Genomic DNA, 24,146 nt, shown 5'->3' with positions numbered 1-24,146 from the left:
CCTCCACAGGGAGATTTATACGGTATCTGAACCCTCCACAGGGAGATTTATACTGTATCTGGACCCTCCACAGGGATATTTATACAGTATCTGGACCCTCCAAAGGGATATTTATACTGTATCCTCCACAGGGAGATTTATACTGTACGCTCCACAGGGAGATTTATACTGTATCTGGACCCTCCACAGGGAGATTTATACTGTATCTGGACCCTCCACAGGGAGATTTATACTGTATCTGGACCCTCCACAGGGAGATTTATACTGAACCCTCCACAGGGAGATTTATACTGTATCTGAACCCTCCACAGGGAGATTTATACTGTATCTGGACCCTCCACAGGGAGATTTATACTGTATCTGGACCTTCCACAGGGAGATTTATACTGTATCTGGACCCTCCACATGGAGATTTATACTGTATCTGGACCCTCCACAGGGAGATTTATACTGTATCTGAACCCTCCACAGGGAGATTTATACTGTATCTGAACCCTCCACAGGGAGATTTATACTGAACCCTCCACAGGGAGATTTATACTGAACCCTCCACAGGGAGATTTATACTGAACCCTCCACAGCGAGATTTATACTGTACCCTCCACAGGGAGATTTATACTGAACCCTCCACAGGGAGATTTGTACTGAATCTGTACCCTCCACAGGGAGATTTATACTGTATCTGGACCCTCCACAAGGAGATTTATACTGTATCTGGACCCTCCACAGGGAGATTTATACATTATCTGGACCCTCCACAGGGAGATTTATACTGTATCTGAACCCTCCACAGGGAGATTTATACTGTATCTGGACCCTCCACAGGGATATTTATACTGTATCTGTACCATCCACAGGGAGAATTATACTGTATCTGGACCCTCCACAGAGAGATTTTTATGGTATCTGAACCCTCCACAGGGAGATTTATACTGAACCCTCCACAGGGATATTTATACAGTATCTGGACCCTCCACAGGGATATTTATACTGTATCTGTACCATCCACAGGGAGAATTATACTGTATCTGTACCCTCCACAGGTAGATTTATACTGTATCTGTACCCTCCACAGGGAGATTTATACTGTACCCTCCACAGGGAGATTCATACTGTACCCTCCACAGGGAGATTTAAAACTGTATCTGTACCCTCCACAGGGAGAATTATACTGTATCTGTACCCTCCACACGGAGATTTATACTGTATCTGTACCCTCCACAGGGAGATTTATACTGAACCCTCCACAGGGAGATTTATACTGTATCTGAACCCTCCACAGGGAGATTTATACTGTATCCTCCACAGGGAGATTTATACTGTATCTGAACCCTCCACAGGGAGATTTATACTGAACGCTCCACAGGGAGATTTATACTGAACCCTCCACAGGGAGATTTATACTGAACCCTCCACAGGGAGATTCATACTGTACCCTCCACAGGGAGATTTATACTGAACCCTCCACAGGGAGATTTATACTGTATCTGTACCCTCCACAGGGAGATTTATACTGTATCTGGACCCTCCACAGGGAGATTTATACTGTATCTGGACCCTCCACAGGGAGAATTATACTGTATCTGTACCCTCCACAGGTAGATTTATACTGTATCTGTACCCTCCACAGGGAGATTTATACTGTATCTGGACCCTCCACAAGGAGATTTATACTGTATCTGGACCCTCCACAGGGATATTTATACTGTATCTGAACCCTCCACAGGGAGAATTATACTGTATCTGTACCCTCCACAGGTAGATTTATACTGTATCTGTACCATCCACAGGGAGAATTATACTGTAACTGTACCCTCCACAGGTAGATTTATACTGTATCTGTACCCTCCACAGGGAGATTTATACTGTACCCTCCACAGGGAGATTTATACTGTACCCTCCACAGGGAGATTTAAACTGTATCTGTACCCTCCACAGGGAGATTTATGCTGTATCTGAACCCTCCACAGGGAGAATTATACTGTATCTGTACCCTCCACAGGGAGATTTATACTGTATCTGTACCCTCCACAGGGAGATTTATACTGAACCCTCCACAGGGAGATTTATACTGTATCTGAACCCTCCACAGGGAGATTTATACTGTATCTGAACCCTCCACAGGGAGATTTATACTGTACCCTCCACAGGGAGATTTATACTGTATCTGAACCCTCCACAGGGAGAATTATACTGTATCTGTACCCTCCACAGGGAGATTTATACTGTATCTGGACTCTCCACAGGGAGATTTATACTGTATCTGTATCCTCCACTGGGAGATTTATACTGTATCTGAACCCTCCACAGGGAGATTTATACTGTACCCTCCACAGGTAGATTTATACTGTATCTGTACCCTCCACAGGGAGATTTATACTGTACCCTCCACAGGGAGATTTATACTGCATCTGAACCCTCCACAGGGAGAATTATACTGTATCTGTACCCTCCACAGGGATATTTACACTGTATCTGAACCCTCCACAGTGAGATTTATACTGTATCTGGACCCTCCACAGGGAGATTTATACTGTATCCTCCACAGGGAGATTTATACTGTATCTGAACCCTCCACAGGGCGATTTATACTGTATCTGGACCCTCCACAGGGAGATTTATACTGTATCTGGACCCTCCACAGGGAGATTTATACTGTATCTGGACCCTCCACAGGGAGATTTATACTGAACCCTCCACAGGGAGATTTATACTGTATCTGGACCCTCCACAGGGAGATTTATACTGTATCTGGACCCTCCACAGGGAGATTTATACTGAACCCTCCTCAGGGAGATTTATACTGTACCCTCCACAGGGAGATTTATACTGTATCTGGACCCTCCACAGGGAGATTTATACTGTATCTGAACCCTCCACAGGGAGAGTTATACTGTATCTGGACCCTCCACAGGGAGATTTATACTGAACCCTCCACAGGGAGATTTATACTGTATCTGTACCCTCCACAGGGAGATTTATACTGTACCCTCCACAGGGAGATTTATACTGTATCTGGACCCTCCACAGGGAGATTTATACTGTATCTGAACCCTCCACAGGGAGATTTATACTGTATCTGAACACTCCACAGGGAGATTTATACTGAACCCTCCACAGGGAGATTTATACTGTATCTGTACCCTCCACAGGGAGATTTATACTGTATCTCGACCCTCCACAGGGAGATTTATACTGTATCTCTCTCTCTGTCTCTCTCTCTCTCTCTCTCTCTGTCTCTCTCTCTCTCTCTCTCTCTCTCGCTGTCTCTCTCTCTGTCTGTCTCTCTCTCTGTCTGTCTCTCTCTCTCTCTGTCTCTCTCTCTCTCTGTCTCTCTCTCTCTTTCTGTCTCTCTCTCTGTCTCTCTCTCTGTCTCTCTCTCTGTCTCTCTCTCTGTCTCTCTCTCTGTCTCTCTCTCTGTCTCTCTCTCTGTCTCTCTCTCTGTCTCTCTCTCTGTCTCTCTCTCTCTCTCTCTGTCTCTCTCTCTGTCTCTCTCTCTGTAGCTATGGCGACATGGTGGAGCACTTCCTGGTTCTCGAGGGATTGGGTCAGTACTGTGTGTGGGAGGAGACTTTCACGTCTCTCAACCGATTGGTCGATTTCTACAGATCGCACAGCATCGCCCAGGAGAGAACCGTCTACCTGACCGAACCTCCCGACACACCTCTACACACACACACACCCGCACACCCTCTCACACACACTGCCGTTCATCTACAGGACCCTAACCCAAACCCTTACACACCTCTACGAACACACACACACACCGCTAACCCGTATCTAGCTGAGCACCCCACACACACCTCTCACCCTCACACACACCACACCCCTAACACACACCCCACACACACCTCTCACCCTCACACACACCACACACACACCTCTCACCCCTCGGCCGGCTTCTCCAAAAGAAGAGAACCAAGCAAGAGCCCGAACTGGGGTTATTCTGCCCCTACATAACCACACACACACACACACACACACAGACACAGACACAGACACACACACACACACACACACACACACACACTGACCAACACACACACACACACAGACACACACACACACACACACACACACACACACACACACACTGACCAACACACACACACAGACACACACACACACACACTGACCAACACACACACACACACACACACACACACACACACACCACACACACACACACACACACACACACACACACGTCTACGTAACTCTGGATCAGCTAAGGTCCACTATAGATGCAAGAGAATGTGGACACCCCCTGAAATGAGTGGATTTGGCTTTTTCATCCACATCTGGTACTGACAGATGTATTAAATCGACCCCACAGCCATGCAATCTCCATAGACAAACATTCGGCAGTAGAATGGGCCTTTACTGAAGAGCTCTGTGACTTTCAACGTGGCACCGTCATAGGACGCCAGCCTTTCCGACAAGTCAGTTCGTCAAAATTTCTGCCCTGCTAGACTTTCACCCCGGTCAACTGTAAGAGCTTTTATTGTGGAAAGTGGAAATGTCTAGGAGCAACAACGGCTCAGCTGCAAAGTGGTAGGCCACACAAGCTCACAGAACGGAACCGCCGAATGCTGAAGCGCGTAAAAATCGTCCGTCCTCGGATGCAACACTCCACTACCGAGTTCCAAACCGCCTCTGGAAGCAACGTCAGCACAAACACTGTTCGTCGGGAGCTTTGTGAAATGGGTTTCCGCGTCCGAGCAGCCTGCATACAACGACATTCTAGACGACTCTGTGCTTCTAACTTCGGGGAAAGCCCTTTCCTGTTTCAGCATGACAAAAAGCCCCCTGGGCAGAAAGCGAGGTCCATACAGAAATGGTTTTGCAAGCCAGGCCTAATCGCCCAACATCTAGTTCCCGACCTCACTAATGCTCTTGTGGCTGAATGGAAGCAAGTCCCCCACAGCCAATGATCCAACATCTAGTGGAAAGCCTTCCCAGAAGAGTGGAGGCTGTTATAGCAGCAATGATCCAACATCTAGTGGAAAGCCTTCCCAGAAGAGTGGAGGCTGTTATAGCAGCAATGATCCAACATCTAGTGGAAAGCCTTCCCAGAAGAGTGGAGGCTGTTATAGCAGCAATGATCCAACATCTAGTGGAAAGCCTTCCCAGAAGAGTGGAGCCTGTTATAGCAGCAATGATCCAACATCTAGTGGAAAGCCTTCCCAGAAGAGTGGAGCCTGTTATAGCAGCAATGTTCCAACATCTAGTGGAAAGCCTTCCCAGAAGAGTGGAGCCTGTTATAGCAGCAATGATCCAACATCTAGTGGAAAGCCTTCCATGAAAAGTGGAACCCTATCCTCTGACCCCTTATCTCTATCCTCTATCCTCTGACCCCTTATCTCTATCTTCTATCCTCTGACCTCTATCTTCTATCCTCTATCCTCTATCTTCTAACCTCTATCCTCTAACCTCTATCCTCTAACCTCTAACCTCTAACCCCTGACCTTGATGACAATAAAGTTTCTCCTCTGTGATAACAAGACGTGTTTATTCATGAATCTCATTTACACAAGGACACAATATTGACCAATCACAGGTCCATATATATATATATATATATATATATATATATATATATATATATATATATATATATATATATATATATTACAGTAAATATGACATCACAGGTCCGTAACATTCTAGAACGATTAGAACATTGATTTGACGTGGAGACGGAAACGCCCACAGGAAGTTAGAGTTCAGAGGTCAGGGGAAGTAAGTGTAGAGGAAAACATTGACACAGATCAGCAGAACGGCGTTGACGCAGCAGAGGCGAGACCAGAACACACTCTCTCTGACGCTGGGGAGTCTGAGTAATGGGACGTCCTCCGCTGGTCCCTCCGCCGAGCTGCAGAGCACCGCCCCGCTGCCGCAGACCGCCCTCCGCACCGGAGCAGAACCTTCACACACACGCACACACACACACCACAGAACGTAAAATCAACAAGATTGAACATGTGTCAATCTGTTGCAAAGAGCTGGATCTAGTCTGTCTGTCTGTCTGTCTGTCTGTCTGTCTGTCTGTCTGTCTGTCTGTCTGTCTGTCTGTCTGTCTGTCTGGTCTGTCTGTCTGTCTGTCTGTCTGTCTGTCTGTCTGTCTGTCTGTCTGTCTGTCTGTCTGTCTGTCTGTCTGTCTGTCTGTCTCACTGTTACGAATCCCTTTGGCCCTGCAGTCTAGGGGAGATGGAACTGAGACCCGTAACATAAATCATGCAAATTATAATAGTGAAAAGTAACAGTGAGAACAAAAACCATAGACAACTGAAATCTACCGTCAAACACTAAAGGTTTATTGTTTAAACACACGGTAAGGGGGGGTGTGAGAAAAGGGGCTGAGCGGGACCCAAGCAAAGAAACAATAATCCAAAACCACCCCTAAACTAGACTAGTCTATTTCAACAACAGCTAGCTAACTGCTCCTACCTTCTTAAATGTATTTACAAAAAACATCTTCTCCAACAAACAAAATGTCTAACAGACCAAGAGGGACGACAACTGTTTATCTAACCAAACCCTGAATCAAACTGAAAAACATCATTCGAAAACTTTAAACATGGCTCCTAGTCCTTCATTTCCAAATGTTAAGGATCAACGAAAATGTCAACAAAGTGGAATTTCACAGTGTTGTTATTAACACCATCATAAGCCAAGTGCAAGATGAGTTAAGGTAGATCAGTCCATGAAGTGACAAATGACAACAAAGAGCTATAGAATATACAATACACATCTATAGTACAGAACCCTCTGATCACACCAGTATATAACCCTAACTATATAACTAACTATACTATAGAACCCTCTGATCACACCAGTATATAACCCTAACTATATAACTAACTATACTATAGAACCCTCTGATCACACCAGTATATAACCCTAACTATATAACTAACTATACTATAGAACCCTCTGATCACACCAGTATATAACCCTAACTATATAACTAACTATAATATAGAACCCTCTGATCACACCAGTATATAACCCTAACTATATAACTAACTATACTATAGAACCCTCTGATCACACCAGTATATAACCCTAACTATATAACTAACTATAGAACCCTCTGATCACACCAGTATATAACCCTAACTATATAACTAACTATAGAACCCTCTGATCACACCAGTATATAACCCTAACTATATAACTAACTATACTATAGAACCCTCTGATCACACCAGTATATAACCCTAACTATATAACTAACTATACTATAGAACCCTCTGATCACACCAGTATATAACCCTAACTATATAACTAACTATACTATAGAACCCTCTGATCACACCAGTATATAACCCTAACTATATAACTAACTATAGAACCCTCTGATCACACCAGTATATAACCCTAACTATATAACTAACTATAGAACCCTCTGATCACACCAGTATATAACCCTAACTATATAACTATACTATAGAACCCTCTGATCACACCAGTATATAACCCTAACTATATAACTATACTATAGAACCCTCTGATCACACCAGCATATAACCCTAACTATATAACTATACTATAGAACCCTCTGATCACACCAGTATATAACCCTAACTATATAACTAACTATAGAACCCTCTGATCACACCAGTATATAACCCTAACTATATAACGATACTATAGAAACCTCTGATCACACCAGTATTTAACCCTAACTATATAACTATACTATAGAACCCTCTGATCACACCAGCATATAACCCTAACTATATAACTATACTATAGAACCCTCTGATCACACCTGTATATAACCCTAACTATATAACTATACTATAGAACCCTCTGATCACACCAGTATATAACCCTAACTATATAACTAACTATAGAACCCTCTGATCACACCAGTATATAACCCTAACTATATAACTAACTATACTATGGAACCCTCTGATCACACCAGTATATAACCCTAACTATATAACTAACTATAGAACCCTCTGATCACACCAGTATATAACCCTAACTATATAACTAACTATAGAACCCTCTGATCACACCAGTATATAACCCTAACTATATAACTATACTATAGAACCCTCTGATCACACCAGTATATAACCCTAACTATATAACTAACTATAATATAGAACCCTCTGATCACACCAGTATATAACCCTAACTATATAACTATACCATAGAACCCTCTGATCACACCAGTATATAACCCTAACTATATAACTAACTATAGAACCCTCTGATCAAACCAGTATATAACCCTAACTATATAACTAACTATACTATAGCACCCTCTGATCACACCAGTATATAACCCTAACTATATAACTAACTATACTATAGAACCCTCTGATCACACCAGTATATAACCCTAACTATATAACTATACTATAGAACCCTCTGATCACACCAGTATATAACCCTAACTATATAACTATACTATAGAACCCTCTGATCACACCAGTATATAACCCTAACTATATAACTATACTATAGAACCCTCTGATCACACCAGTATATAACCCTAACTATATAACTAACTATACTATAGAACCCTCTGATCACACCAGTATAAAACCCTAACTATATAACTAACTATACTATAGAACCCTCTGATCACACCCGTATATAACCCTAACTATATAACTATACTATAGAACCCTCTGATCACACCAGTATATAACCCTAACTATATAACTAACTATAGAACCCTTTGATCACACCAGTATATAACCCTAACTATATAACTAACTATAGAACCCTCTGATCACACCAGTATATAACCCTAACTATATAACTAACTATAGAACCCTCTGATCACACCAGTATATAACCCTAACTATATAACTAACTATAGAACCCTCTGATCACACCAGTATATAACCCTAACTATATAACTATACTATAGAACCCTCTGATCACACCAGTATATAACCCTAACTATATAACTATACTATAGAACCCTCTGATCACACCAGTATATAACCCTAACTATATAACTAACTATAGAACCCTCTGATCACACCAGTATATAACCCTAACTATATAACTAACTATAGAACCCTCTGATCACACCAGTATATAACCCTAACTATATAACTAACTATACTATAGAACCCTCTGATCACACCAGTATATAACCCTAACTATATAACTAACTATACTATAGAACCCTCTGATCACACCAGTATATAACCCTAACTATATAACTAACTATACTATAGAACCCTCTGATCACACCAGTATATAACCCTAACTATATAACTAACTATAGAACCCTCTGATCACACCAGTATATAACCCTAACTATATAACTAACTATAGAACCCTCTGATCACACCAGTATATAACCCTAACTATATAACTATACTATAGAACCCTCTGATCACACCAGTATATAACCCTAACTATACTATAGAACCCTCTGATCACACCAGCATATAACCCTAACTATATAACTATACTATAGAACCCTCTCATCACACCAGTATATAACCCTAACTATATAACTAACTATAGAACCCTCTGATCACACCAGTATATAACCCTAACTATATAACTATACTATAGAACCCTCTGATCACACCAGTATTTAACCCTAACTATATAACTATACTATAGAACCCTCTGATCACACCAGCATATAACCCTAACTATATAACTATACTATAGAACCCTCTGATCACACCTGTATATAACCCTAACTATATAACTATACTATAGAACCCTCTGATCACACCAGTATATAACCCTAACTATATAACTAACTATAGAACCCTCTGATCACACCAGTATATAACCCTAACTATATAACTAACTATACTATGGAACCCTCTGATCACACCAGTATATAACCATTACTATATAACTAACTATAGAACCCTCTGATCACACCAGTATATAACCCTAACTATATAACTAACTATACTATGGAACCCTCTGATCACACCAGTATATAACCCTAACTATATAACTATACTATAGAACCCTCTGATCACACCAGTATATAACCCTAACTATATAACTAACTATAATATAGAACCCTCTGATCACACCAGTATATAACCCTAACTATATAACTATACTATAGAACCCTCTGATCACACCAGTATATAACCCTAACTATATAACTAACTATAGAACCCTCTGATCAAACCAGTATATAACCCTAACTATATAACTAACTATACTATAGAACCCTCTGATCACACCAGTATATAACCCTAACTATATAACTAACTATACTATAGAACCCTCTGATCACACCAGTATATAACCCTAACTATATAACTATACTATAGAACCCTCTGATCACACCAGTATATAACCCTAACTATATAACTATACTATAGAACCCTCTGATCACACCAGTATATAACCCTAACTATATAACTATACTATAGAACCCTCTGATCACACCAGTATATAACCCTAACTATATAACTAACTATACTATAGAACCCTCTGATCACACCAGTATAAAACCCTAACTATATAACTAACTATACTATAGAACCCTCTGATCACACCCGTATATAACCCTAACTATATAACTATACTATAGAACCCTCTGATCACACCAGTATATAACCCTAACTATATAACTAACTATAGAACCCTCTGATCACACCAGTATATAACCCTAACTATATAACTAACTATAGAACCCTCTGATCACACCAGTATATAACCCTAACTATATAACTAACTATAGAACCCTCTGATCACACCAGTATATAACCCTAACTATATAACTAACTATAGAACCCTCTGATCACACCAGTATATAACCCTAACTATATAACTATACTATAGAACCCTCTGATCACACCAGTATATAACCCTAACTATATAACTAACTATAGAACACTCTGATCACACCAGTATATAACCCTAACTATATAACTAACTATACTATAGAACCCTCTGATCACACCAGTATATAACCCTAACTATATAACTATACTATAGAACCCTCTGATCACACCAGTATATAACCCTAACTATATAACTAACTATAGAACCCTCTGATCACACCAGTATATAACCCTAACTATATAACTATACTATAGAACCCTCTGATCACACCAGTATATAACCCTAACTATATAACTATACTATAGAACCCTCTGATCACACCAGTATATAACCCTAACTATATAACTAACTATACTATAGAACCTTCTGATTACACCAGTATATAACCCTAACTATATAACTAACTATACTATAGAACCCTCTGATCACACCAGTATATAACCCTAACTATATAACTATACTATAGAACCCTCTGATCACACCAGTATATAACCCTAACTATATAACTAACTATACTATAGAACCCTCTGATCACACCAGTATATAACCCTAACTATATAACTAACTATAGAACCCTCTGATCACACCAGTATATAACCCTAACTATATAACTATACTATAGAACCCTCTGATCACACCAGTATATAACCCTAACTATATAACTAACTATAGAACCCTCTGATCACACCAGTATATAACCCTAACTATATAACTAACTATAGAACCCTCTGATCACAGCAGTATATAACCCTAACTATATAACTATACTACAGAACCCTCTGATCACACCAGTATATAACCCTAACTATATAACTATACTATAGAACCCTCTGATCACACCAGTATATAACCCTAACTATATAACTATACAATAGAACCCTCTGATCACACCAGTATATAACCCTAACTATATAACTAACTATACTATAGAACCCTCTGATCACACCAGTATATAACCCTAACTATATAACTATACTATAGAACCCTCTGATCACACCAGTATATAACCCTAACTATATAACTAACTATAGAACCCTCTGATCACACCAGTATATAACCCTAACTATATAACTAACTATAGAACCCTCTGATCACACCAGTATATAACCCTAACTATATAACTATACTATAGAACCCTCTGATCACACCAGTATATAACCCTAACTATATAACTAACTATACTATAGAACCCTCTGTTCACACCAGTATATAACCCTAACTATATAACTAACTATACTATAGAACCCTCTGATCACACCAGTATATAACCCTAACTATATAACTAACTATACTATAGAACCCTCTGATCACACCAGTATATAACTCTAACTATATAACTAACTATAGAACCCTCTGATCACACCAGTATATAACCCTAACTATATAACTAACTATACTATAGAACCCTCTGATCACACCAGTATATAACCCTAACTATATAACTAACTATAGAACCCTCTGATCACACCAGTATATAACCCTAACTATATAACTAACTATAGAACCCTCTGATCACACCAGTATATAACCCTAACTATATAACTATACTACAGAACCCTCTGATCACACCAGTATATAACCCTAACTATATAACTATACTATAGAACCCTCTGATCACACCAGTATATAACCCTAACTATATAACTATACTATAGAACCCTCTGATCACACCAGTATATAACCCTAACTATATAACTAACTATACTATAGAACCCTCTGATCACACCAGTATATAACCCTAACTATATAACTATACTATAGAACCCTCTGATCACACCAGTATATAACCCTAACTATATAACTAACTAACTATAGAACCCTCTGATCACACCAGTATATAACCCTAACTATATAACTACAACTATAGAACCCTCTGATCACACCAGTATATAACCCTAACTATATAACTATACTATAGAACCCTCTGATCACACCAGTATATAACCCTAACTATATAACTAACTATAGAACCCTCTGATCACACCAGTATATAACCCTAACTATATAACTAACTATAGAACCCTCTGATCACACCAGTATATAACCCTAACTATATAACTATACTATAGAACCCTCTGATCACACCAGTATATAACCCTAACTATATAACTAACTATACTATAGAACCCTCTGATCACACCAGTATATAACCCTAACTATATAACTAACTATACTATAGAACCCTCTGATCACACCAGTATATAACCCTAACTATATAACTAACTATACTATAGAACCCTCTGATCACACCAGTATATAACCCTAACTATATAACTAACTATAGAACCCTCTGATCACACCAGTATATAACCCTAACTATATAACTATACTATAGAACCCTCTGATCACACCAGTATATAACCCTAACTATATAACTAACTATAGAACCCTCTGATCACACCAGTATATAACCCTAACTATATAACTAACTATAGAACCCTCTGATCACACCAGTATATAACCCTAACTATATAACTATACTATAGAACCCTCTGATCACACCAGTATATAACCCTAACTATATAACTATACTATAGAACCCTCTGATCACACCAGTATATAACCCTAACTATATAACTATACTATAGAACCCTCTGATCACACCAGTATATAACCCTAACTATATAACTAACTATACTATAGAACCCTCTGATCACACCAGTATATAACCCTAACTATATAACTAACTATACTATAGAACCCTCTGATCACACCAGTATATAACCCTAACTATATAACTAACTATAGAACCCTCTGATCACACCAGTATATAACCCTAACTATATAACTAACTATAGAACCCTCTGATCACACCAGTATATAACCCTAACTATATAACTAACTATAGAACCCTCTGATCACACCAGTATATAACCCTAACTATATAACTAACTATACTATAGAACCCTCTGATCACACCAGTATATAACCCTAACTATATAACTATACTATAGAACCCTCTGATCACACCAGTATATAACCCTAACTATATAACTAACTATACTATAGAACCCTCTGATCACACCAGTATATAACCCTAACTATATAACTAACTATACTATAGAACCCTCTGATCACACCAGTATATAACCCTAACTATATAACTAACTATAGAACCCTCTGATCACACCAGTATATAACCCTAACTATATAACTAACTATACTATAGAACCCTCTGATCACACCAGTATATAACCCTAACTATATAACTATACTATAGAACCCTCTGATCACACCAGTATATAACCCTAACTATATAACTAACTATAGAACCCTCTGATCACACCAGTATATAACCCTAACTATATAACTATACTATAGAACCCTCTGATCACACCAGTATATAACCCTAACTATATAACTAACTATACTATAGAACCCTCTGATCACACCAGTATATAACCCTAACTATATAACTAACTATACTATAGAACCCTCTGATCACACCAGTATATAACCCTAACTATATAACTAACTATAGAACCCTCTGATCACACCAGTATATAACCCTAACTATATAACTAACTATAGAACCCTCTGATCACACCAGTATATAACCCTAACTATATAACTAACTATAGAACCCTCTGATCACACCAGTATATAACCCTAACTATATAACTAACTATACTATAGAACCCTCTGATCACACCAGTATATAACCCTAACTATATAACTATACTATAGAACCCTCTGATCACACCAGTATATAACCCTAACTATATAACTAACTATACTATAGAACCCTCTGATCACACCAGTATATAACCCTAACTATATAACTAACTATACTATAGAACCCTCTGATCACACCAGTATATAACCCTAACTATATAACTAACTATAGAACCCTCTGATCACACCAGTATATAACCCTAACTATATAACTAACTATACTATAGAACCCTCTGATCACACCAGTATATAACCCTAACTATATAACTATACTATAGAACCCTCTGATCACACCAGTATATAACCCTAACTATATAACTAACTATACTATAGAACCCTCTGATCACACCAGTATATAACCCTAACTATATAACTAACAATAGAACCCTCTGATCACACCAGTATATAACCCTAACTATATAACTAACTATACTATAGAACCCTCTGATCACACCAGTATATAACCCTAACTATATAACTAACTATACTATAGAACCCTCTGATCACACCAGTATATAACCCTAACTATATAACTAACTATAGAACCCTCTGATCACACCAGTATATAACCCTAACTATATAACTAACTATAGAACCCTATGATCACACCAGTATATAACCCTAACTATATAACTAACTATAGAACCCTCTGATCACACCAGTATATAACCCTAACTATATAACTATACTATAGAACCCTCTGATCACACCAGTATACAACCCTAACTATATAACTAACTATACTATAGAACCCTCTGTTCACACCAGTATATAACCCTAACTATATAACTAACTATACTATAGAACCCTCTGATCACACCAGTATATAACCCTAACTATATAACTAACTATACTATAGAACCCTCTGATCACACCAGTATATAACTCTAACTATATAACTAACTATAGAACCCTCTGATCACACCAGTATATAACCCTAACTATATAACTAACTATACTATAGAACCCTCTGATCACACCAGTATATAACCCTAACTATATAACTAACTATAGAACCCTCTGATCACACCAGTATATAACCCTAACTATATAACTAACTATAGAACCCTCTGATCACACCAGTATATAACCCTAACTATATAACTATACTATAGAACCCTCTGATCACACCAGTATATAACCCTAACTATATAACTAACTATAGAACCCTCTGATCACACCAGTATATAACCCTAACTATATAACTATACTATAGAACCCTCTGATCACACCAGTATATAACCCTAACTATATAACTAACTATACTATAGAACCCTCTGATCACACCAGTATATAACCCTAACTATATAACTAACTATACTATAGAACCCTCTGATCACACCAGTATATAACCCTAACTATATAACTAACTATACTATAGAACCCTCTGATCACACCAGTATATAACCCTAACTATATAACTATACTATAGAACCCTCTGATCACACCAGTATATAACCCTAACTATATAACTAACTATAGAACCCTCTGATCACACCAGTATATAACCCTAACTATATAACTATACTATAGAACCCTCTGATCACACCAGTATATAACCCTAACTATATAACTAACTATAGAACCCTCTGATCACACCAGTATATAACCCTAACTCTATAACTATACTATAGAACCCTCTGATCACACCAGTATATAACCCTAACTATATAACTATACTATAGAACCCTCTGATCACACCAGTATATAACCCTAACTATATAACTAACTATACTATAGAACCCTCTGATCACACCAGTATATAACCCTAACTATATAACTATACAATAGAACCCTCTGATCACACCAGTATATAACCCTAACTATATAACTAACTATACTATAGAACCCTCTGATCACACCAGTATATAACCCTAACTATATAACTAACTATACTATAGAACCCTCTGATCACACCAGTATATAACCCTAACTATATAACTAACTATAGAACCCTCTGATCACACCAGTATATAACCCTAACTATATAACTAACTATACTATAGAACCCTCTGATCACACCAGTATATAACCCTAACTATATAACTATACTATAGAACCCTCTGATCACACCAGTATATAACCCTAACTATATAACTAACTATACTATAGAACCCTCTGATCACACCAGTATATAACCCTAACTATATAACTAACAATAGAACCCTCTGATCACACCAGTATATAACCCTAACTATATAACTATACTATAGAACCCTCTGATCACACCAGTATATAACCCTAACTATATAACTAACTAACTAACTATAGAACCCTCTGATCACACCAGTATATAACCCTAACTATATAACTAACTATACTATAGAACCCTCTGATCACACCAGTATATAACCCTAACTATATAACTAACTATACTATAGAACCCTCTGATCACACCAGTATATAACCCTAACTATATAACTAACTATAGAACCCTCTGATCACACCAGTATATAACCCTAACTATATAACTAACTATAGAACCCTCTGATCACACCAGTATATAACCCTAACTATATAACTAACTATAGAACCCTCTGATCACACCAGTATATAACCCTAACTATATAACTATACTATAGAACCCTCTGATCACACCAGTATATAACCCTAACTATATAACTAACTATAGAACCCTCTGATCACACCAGTATATAACCCTAACTATATAACTATACTATAGAACCCTCTGATCACACCAGTATATAACCCTAACTATATAACTAACTATAGAACCCTCTGATCACACCAGTATATAACCCTAACTCTATAACTATACTATAGAACCCTCTGATCACACCAGTATATAACCCTAACTATATAACTAACTATACTATAGAACCCTCTGATCACACCAGTATATAACCCTAACTATATAACTAACTATACTATAGAACCCTCTGATCACACCAGTATATAACCCTAACTATATAACTAACTATAGAACCCTCTGATCACACCAGTATATAACCCTAACTATATAACTAACTATAGAACCCTCTGATCACACCAGTATATAACCCTAACTATATAACTAACTATAGAACCCTCTGATCACACCAGTATATAACCCTAACTATATAACTATACTATAGAACCCTCTGATCACACCAGTATATAACCCTAACTATATAACTAACTATAGAACCCTCTGATCACACCAGTATATAACCCTAACTATATAACTATACTATAGAACCCTCTGATCACACCAGTATATAACCCTAACTATATAACTAACTATAGAACCCTCTGATCACACCAGTATATAACCCTAACTCTATAACTATACTATAGAACCCTCTGATCACACCAGTATATTACCCTAACTATATAACTATACTATAGAACCCTCTGATCACACCAGTATATAACCCTAACTATATAACTAACTATACTATAGAACCCTCTGATCACACCAGTATATAACCCTAACTATATAACTATACTATAGAACCCTCTGATCACACCAGTATATAACCCTAACTATATAACTAACTATACTATAGAACCCTCTGATCACACCAGTATATAACCCTAACTATATAACTAACTATACTATAGAACCCTCTGATCACACCAGTATATAACCCTAACTATATAACTAACTATAGAACCCTCTGATCACACCAGTATATAACCCTAACTATATAACTAACTATACTATAGAACCCTCTGATCACACCAGTATATAACCCTAACTATATAACTATACTATAGAACCCTCTGATCACACCAGTATATAACCCTAACTATATAACTAACTATACTATAGAACCCTCTGATCACACCAGTATATAACCCTAACTATATAACTAACAATAGAACCCTCTGATCACACCAGTATATAACCCTAACTATATAACTATACTATAGAACCCTCTGATCACACCAGTATATAACCCTAACTATATAACTAACTAACTAACTATAGAACCCTCTGATCACACCAGTATATAACCCTAACTATATAACTAACTATACTATAGAACCCTCTGTTCACACCAGTATATAACCCTAACTATATAACTAACTATAGAACCCTCTGATCACACCAGTATACAACCATAACTATATAACTAACTATACTATAGAACCCTCTGATCACACCAGTATACAACCCTAACTATATAACTAAATATAGAACCCTCTGATCACACCAGTATATAACCCTAACTCTATAACTATACTATAGAACCCTCTGATCACACCAGTATATAACCCTAACTATATAACTAACTATAGAACCCTCTGATCACACCAGTATATTACCCTAACTATATAACTATACTATAGAACCCTCTGATCACACCAGTATATAAACCTAACTATATAACTAACTATAGAACCCTCTGATCACACCAGTATATAACCCTAACTATATAACTAACTATACTATAGAATCCTCTGATCACACCAGTATACAACCCTAACTATATAACTAAATATACTATAGAACCCTCTGATCACACCAGTATATAACCCTAACTATATAACTAACTATAGAACCCTCTGATCACACCAGTATATAACCCTAACTATATAACTATACTATAGAAACCTCTGATCACACCAGTATATAACCCTAACTATATAACTAACTATAGAACCCTCTGATCACACCAGTATATAACCCTAACTATAAAACTATACTATAGAACCCTCTGATCACACCAGTATATAACCGTAACTATATAACTAACTATAGAACCCTCTGATCACACCAGTATATAACCCTAACTATATAACTAAATATAGAACCCTCTGATCACACCAGTATATAACCCTAACTCTATAACTATACTATAGAACCCTCTGATCACACCAGTATATTACCCTAACTATATAACTATACTATAGAACCCTCTGATCACACCAGTATATAACCCTAACTATATAACTAACTATAGAACCCTCTGATCACACCAGTATATAACCCTAACTATATAACTAACTATACTATAGAACCCTCTGATCACACCAGTATACAACCCTAACTATATAACTAACTATACTATAGAACCCTCTGATCACACCAGTATATAACCCTAACTATATAACTATACTATAGAACCCTCTGATCACACCAGTATATAACCCTAACTATATAACTAACTATACTATAGAACCCTCTGTTCACACCAGTATATAACCCTAACTATATAACTAACTATACTATAGAACCCTCTGATCACACCAGTATATAACCCTAACTATATAACTAACTATACTATAGAACCCTCTGATCACACCAGTATATAACTCTAACTATATAACTAACTATAGAACCCTCTGATCACACCAGTATATAACCCTAACTATATAACTAACTATACTATAGAACCCTCTGATCACACCAGTATATAACCCTAACTATATAACTAACTATAGAACCCTCTGATCACACCAGTATATAACCCTAACTATATAACTAACTATAGAACCCTCTGATCACACCAGTATATAACCCTAACTATATAACTATACTATAGAACCCTCTGATCACACCAGTATATAACCCTAACTATATAACTAACTATAGAACCCTCTGATCACACCAGTATATAACCCTAACTATATAACTAACTATAGAACCCTCTGATCACACCAGTATATAACCCTAACTATATAACTATACTATAGAACCCTCTGATCACACCAGTATATAACCCTAACTATATAACTATACTATAGAACCCTCTGATCACACCAGTATATAACCCTAACTATATAACTAACTATACTATAGAACCCTCTGATCACACCAGTATATAACCCTAACTATATAACTAACTATACTATAGAACCCTCTGATCACACCAGTATATAACCCTAACTATATAACTAACTATAGAACCCTCTGATCACACCAGTATATAACCCTAACTATATAACTAACTATAGCACCCTCTGATCACACCAGTATATAACCCTAACTATATAACTAACTATAGAACCCTCTGATCACACCAGTATATAACCCTAACTATATAACTAACTATACTATAGAACCCTCTGATCACACCAGTATATAACCCTAACTATATAACTATACTATAGAACCCTCTGATCACACCAGTATATAACCCTAACTATATAACTAACTATACTATAGAACCCTCTGATCACACCAGTATATAACCCTAACTATATAACTAACTATACTATAGAACCCTCTGATCACACCAGTATATAACCCTAACTATATAACTAACTATAGAACCCTCTGATCACACCAGTATATAACCCTAACTATATAACTAACTATACTATAGAACCCTCTGATCACACCAGTATATAACCCTAACTATATAACTATACTATAGAACCCTCTGATCACACCAGTATATAACCCTAACTATATAACTAACTATAGAACCCTCTGATCACACCAGTATATAACCCTAACTATATAACTAACTATACTATAGAACCCTCTGATCACACCAGTATATAATCCTAACTATATAACTAACTATACTATAGAACCCTCTGATCACACCAGTATATAACCCTAACTATATAACTATACTATAGAACCCGATGATCACACCAGTATATAACCCTAACTATATAACTAACTATACTATAGAACCCTCTGATCACACCAGTATATAACCCTAACTATATAACTAACTATAGAACCCTCTGATCACACCAGTATATAACCCTAACTATATAACTAACTATACTATAGAACCCTCTGATCACACCAGTATATAATCCTAACTATATAACTAACTATACTATAGAACCCTCTGATCACACCAGTATATAACCATAACTATATAACTATACTATAGAACCCTCTGATCACACCAGTATATAACCCTAACTATATAACTAACTATACTATAGAACCCTCTGATCACACCAGTATATAACCCTAACTATATAACTAACAATAGAACCCTCTGATCACACCAGTATATTACCCTAACTATATAACTATACTATAGAACCCTCTGATCACACCAGTATATAACCCTAACTATATAACTAACTATAGAACCCTCTGATCACACCAGTATATAACCCTAACTATATAACTAACTATACTATAGAATCATCTGATCACACCAGTATACAACCCTAACTATATAACTAACTATACTATAGAACCCTCTGATCACACCAGTATATAACCCTAACTATATAACTAACTATAGAACCCTCTGATCACACCAGTATATAACCCTAACTATATAACTATACTATAGAAACCTCTGATCACACCAGTATATAACCCTAACTATATAACTAACTATAGAACCCTCTGATCACACCAGTATATAACCCTAACTATATAACTAAATATAGAACCCTCTGATCACACCAGTATATAACCCTAACTATATAACTAACTATACTATAGAATCATCTGATCACACCAGTATACAACCCTAACTATATAACTAACTATACTATAGAACCCTCTGATCACACCAGTATATAACCCTAACTATATAACTAACTATAGAACCCTCTGATCACACCAGTATATAACCCTAACTATATAACTATACTATAGAACCCTCTGATCACACCAGTATATAACCCTAACTATATAACTAACTATAGAACCCTCTGATCACACCAGTATATAACCCTAACTATATAACTAAATATAGAACCCTCTGATCACACCAGTATATAACCCTAACTCTATAACTATACTATAGAACCCTCTGATCACACCAGTATATTACCCTAACTATATAACTATACTATAGAACCCTCTGATCACACCAGTATATAACCCTAACTATATAACTAACTATAGAACCCTCTGATCACACCAGTATATAACCCTAACTATATAACTAACTATACTATAGAACCCTCTGATCACACCAGTATACAACCCTAACTATATAACTAACTATACTATAGAACCCTCTGATCACACCAGTATATAACCCTAACTATATAACTAACTATAGAACCCTCTGATCACACCAGTATATAACCCTAACTATATAACTATACTATAGAACCCTCTGATCACACCAGTATATAACCCTAACTATATAACTATACTATAGAACCCTCTGATCACACCAGTATATAACCCTAACTATATAACTAACTAACTAACTATAGAACCCTCTGATCACACCAGTATATAACCCTAACTATATAACTAACTATACTATAGAACCCTCTGTTCACACCAGTATATAACCCTAACTATATAACTAACTATAGAACCCTCTGATCACACCAGTATACAACCCTAACTATATAACTAACTATACTATAGAACCCTCTGATCACACCAGTATATAACCCTAACTATATAACTAAATATAGAACCCTCTGATCACACCAGTATATAACCCTAACTCTATAACTATACTATAGAACCCTCTGATCACACCAGTATATAACCCTAACTATATAACTAACTATAGAACCCTCTGATCACACCAGTATGTAACCCTAACTATATAACTAACTATAGAACCCTCTGATCACACCAGTATATAACCCTAACTATATAACTAACTATACTATAGAATCCTCTGATCACACCAGTATACAACCCTAACTATATAACTAACTATACTATAGAACCCTCTGATCACACCAGTATATAACCCTAACTATATAACTAACTATAGAACCCTCTGATCACACCAGTATATAACCCTAACTATATAACTATACTATAGAAACCTCTGATCACACCAGTATATAACCCTAACTATATAACTAACTATAGAACCCTCTGATCACACCAGTATATAACCCTAACTATATAACTATACTATAGAACCCTCTGATCACACCAGTATATAACCCTAAATATATAACTAACTATAGAACCCTCTGATCACACCAGTATATAACCCTAACTATATAACTAAATATAGAACCCTCTGATCACACCAGTATATAACCCTAACTCTATAACTATACTATAGAACCCTCTGATCACACCAGTATATTACCCTAACTACATAACTATACTATAGAACCCTCTGATCACACCAGTATATAACCCTAACTATATAACTAACTATAGAACCCTCTGATCACACCAGTATATAACCCTAACTATATAACTAACTATACTATAGAACCCTCTGATCACACCAGTATACAACCCTAACTATATAACTAACTATACTATAGAACCCTCTGATCACACCAGTATATAACCCTAACTATATAACTAACTATAGAACCCTCTGATCACACCAGTATATAACCCTAACTATATAACTATACTATAGAACCCTCTGATCACACCAGTATATAACCCTAACTATATAACTATCTATAGAACCCTCTGATCACACCAGTATATAACCCTAACTATATAACTATACTATAGAACCCTCTGATCACACCAGTATATAACCCTAACTATATAACTAACTATAGAACCCTCTGATCACACCAGTATATAACCCTAACTATATAACTATACTATAGAACCCTCTGATCACACCAGTATATAACCCTAACTATATAACTATACTATAGAACCCTCTGATCACACCAGTATATAACCCTAACTATATAACTATACTATAGAACCCTCTGATCACACCAGTATATAACCCTAACTATATAACTAACTATAGAACCCTCTGATCACACCAGTATATAACCCTAACTATATAACTAACTATACTACAGAACCCTCTGATCAC

General features: G+C 36.9%; 2 protein-coding genes across 2 annotated transcripts in view; one reads left to right on the top strand and one right to left on the bottom strand.

Annotated features, from left to right (window-relative positions):
* The window catches only part of LOC106600772 (GRB2-related adapter protein-like), a 37,159-nt gene extending 33,014 nt beyond the window's left edge, over positions 1–4,145 (top strand). Inside the window, exon 4 of the mRNA XM_014192386.3 lies at positions 3,504–4,145. Coding sequence (XP_014047861.1) covers positions 3,504–3,960 — 457 coding nt within the window. The 3' untranslated portion in view covers positions 3,961–4,145. The remainder of the gene's footprint in view (positions 1–3,503) is intronic.
* Positions 4,146–5,636: 1,491 nt separating this feature from the next.
* Positions 5,637–24,146, bottom strand: part of LOC106596553 (sodium/mannose cotransporter SLC5A10) — a 326,022-nt gene continuing 307,512 nt past the window's right edge. Inside the window, 1 exon segment of the mRNA XM_045712524.2 lies at positions 5,637–5,927. Within this exon segment, the coding sequence (XP_045568480.1) occupies positions 5,772–5,927 (156 nt within the window). The 3' untranslated portion in view covers positions 5,637–5,771.

Source organism: Salmo salar, chromosome 02 (assembly GCF_965601325.2).
Source record: "Salmo salar chromosome 02, fSalSal1, whole genome shotgun sequence".
Lineage (NCBI taxonomy): Eukaryota > Metazoa > Chordata > Actinopteri > Salmoniformes > Salmonidae > Salmo > Salmo salar.
The sequence above is the reverse complement of the archived record's forward strand: the minus strand, read 5'-3'. Positions and strand labels throughout refer to the sequence as shown.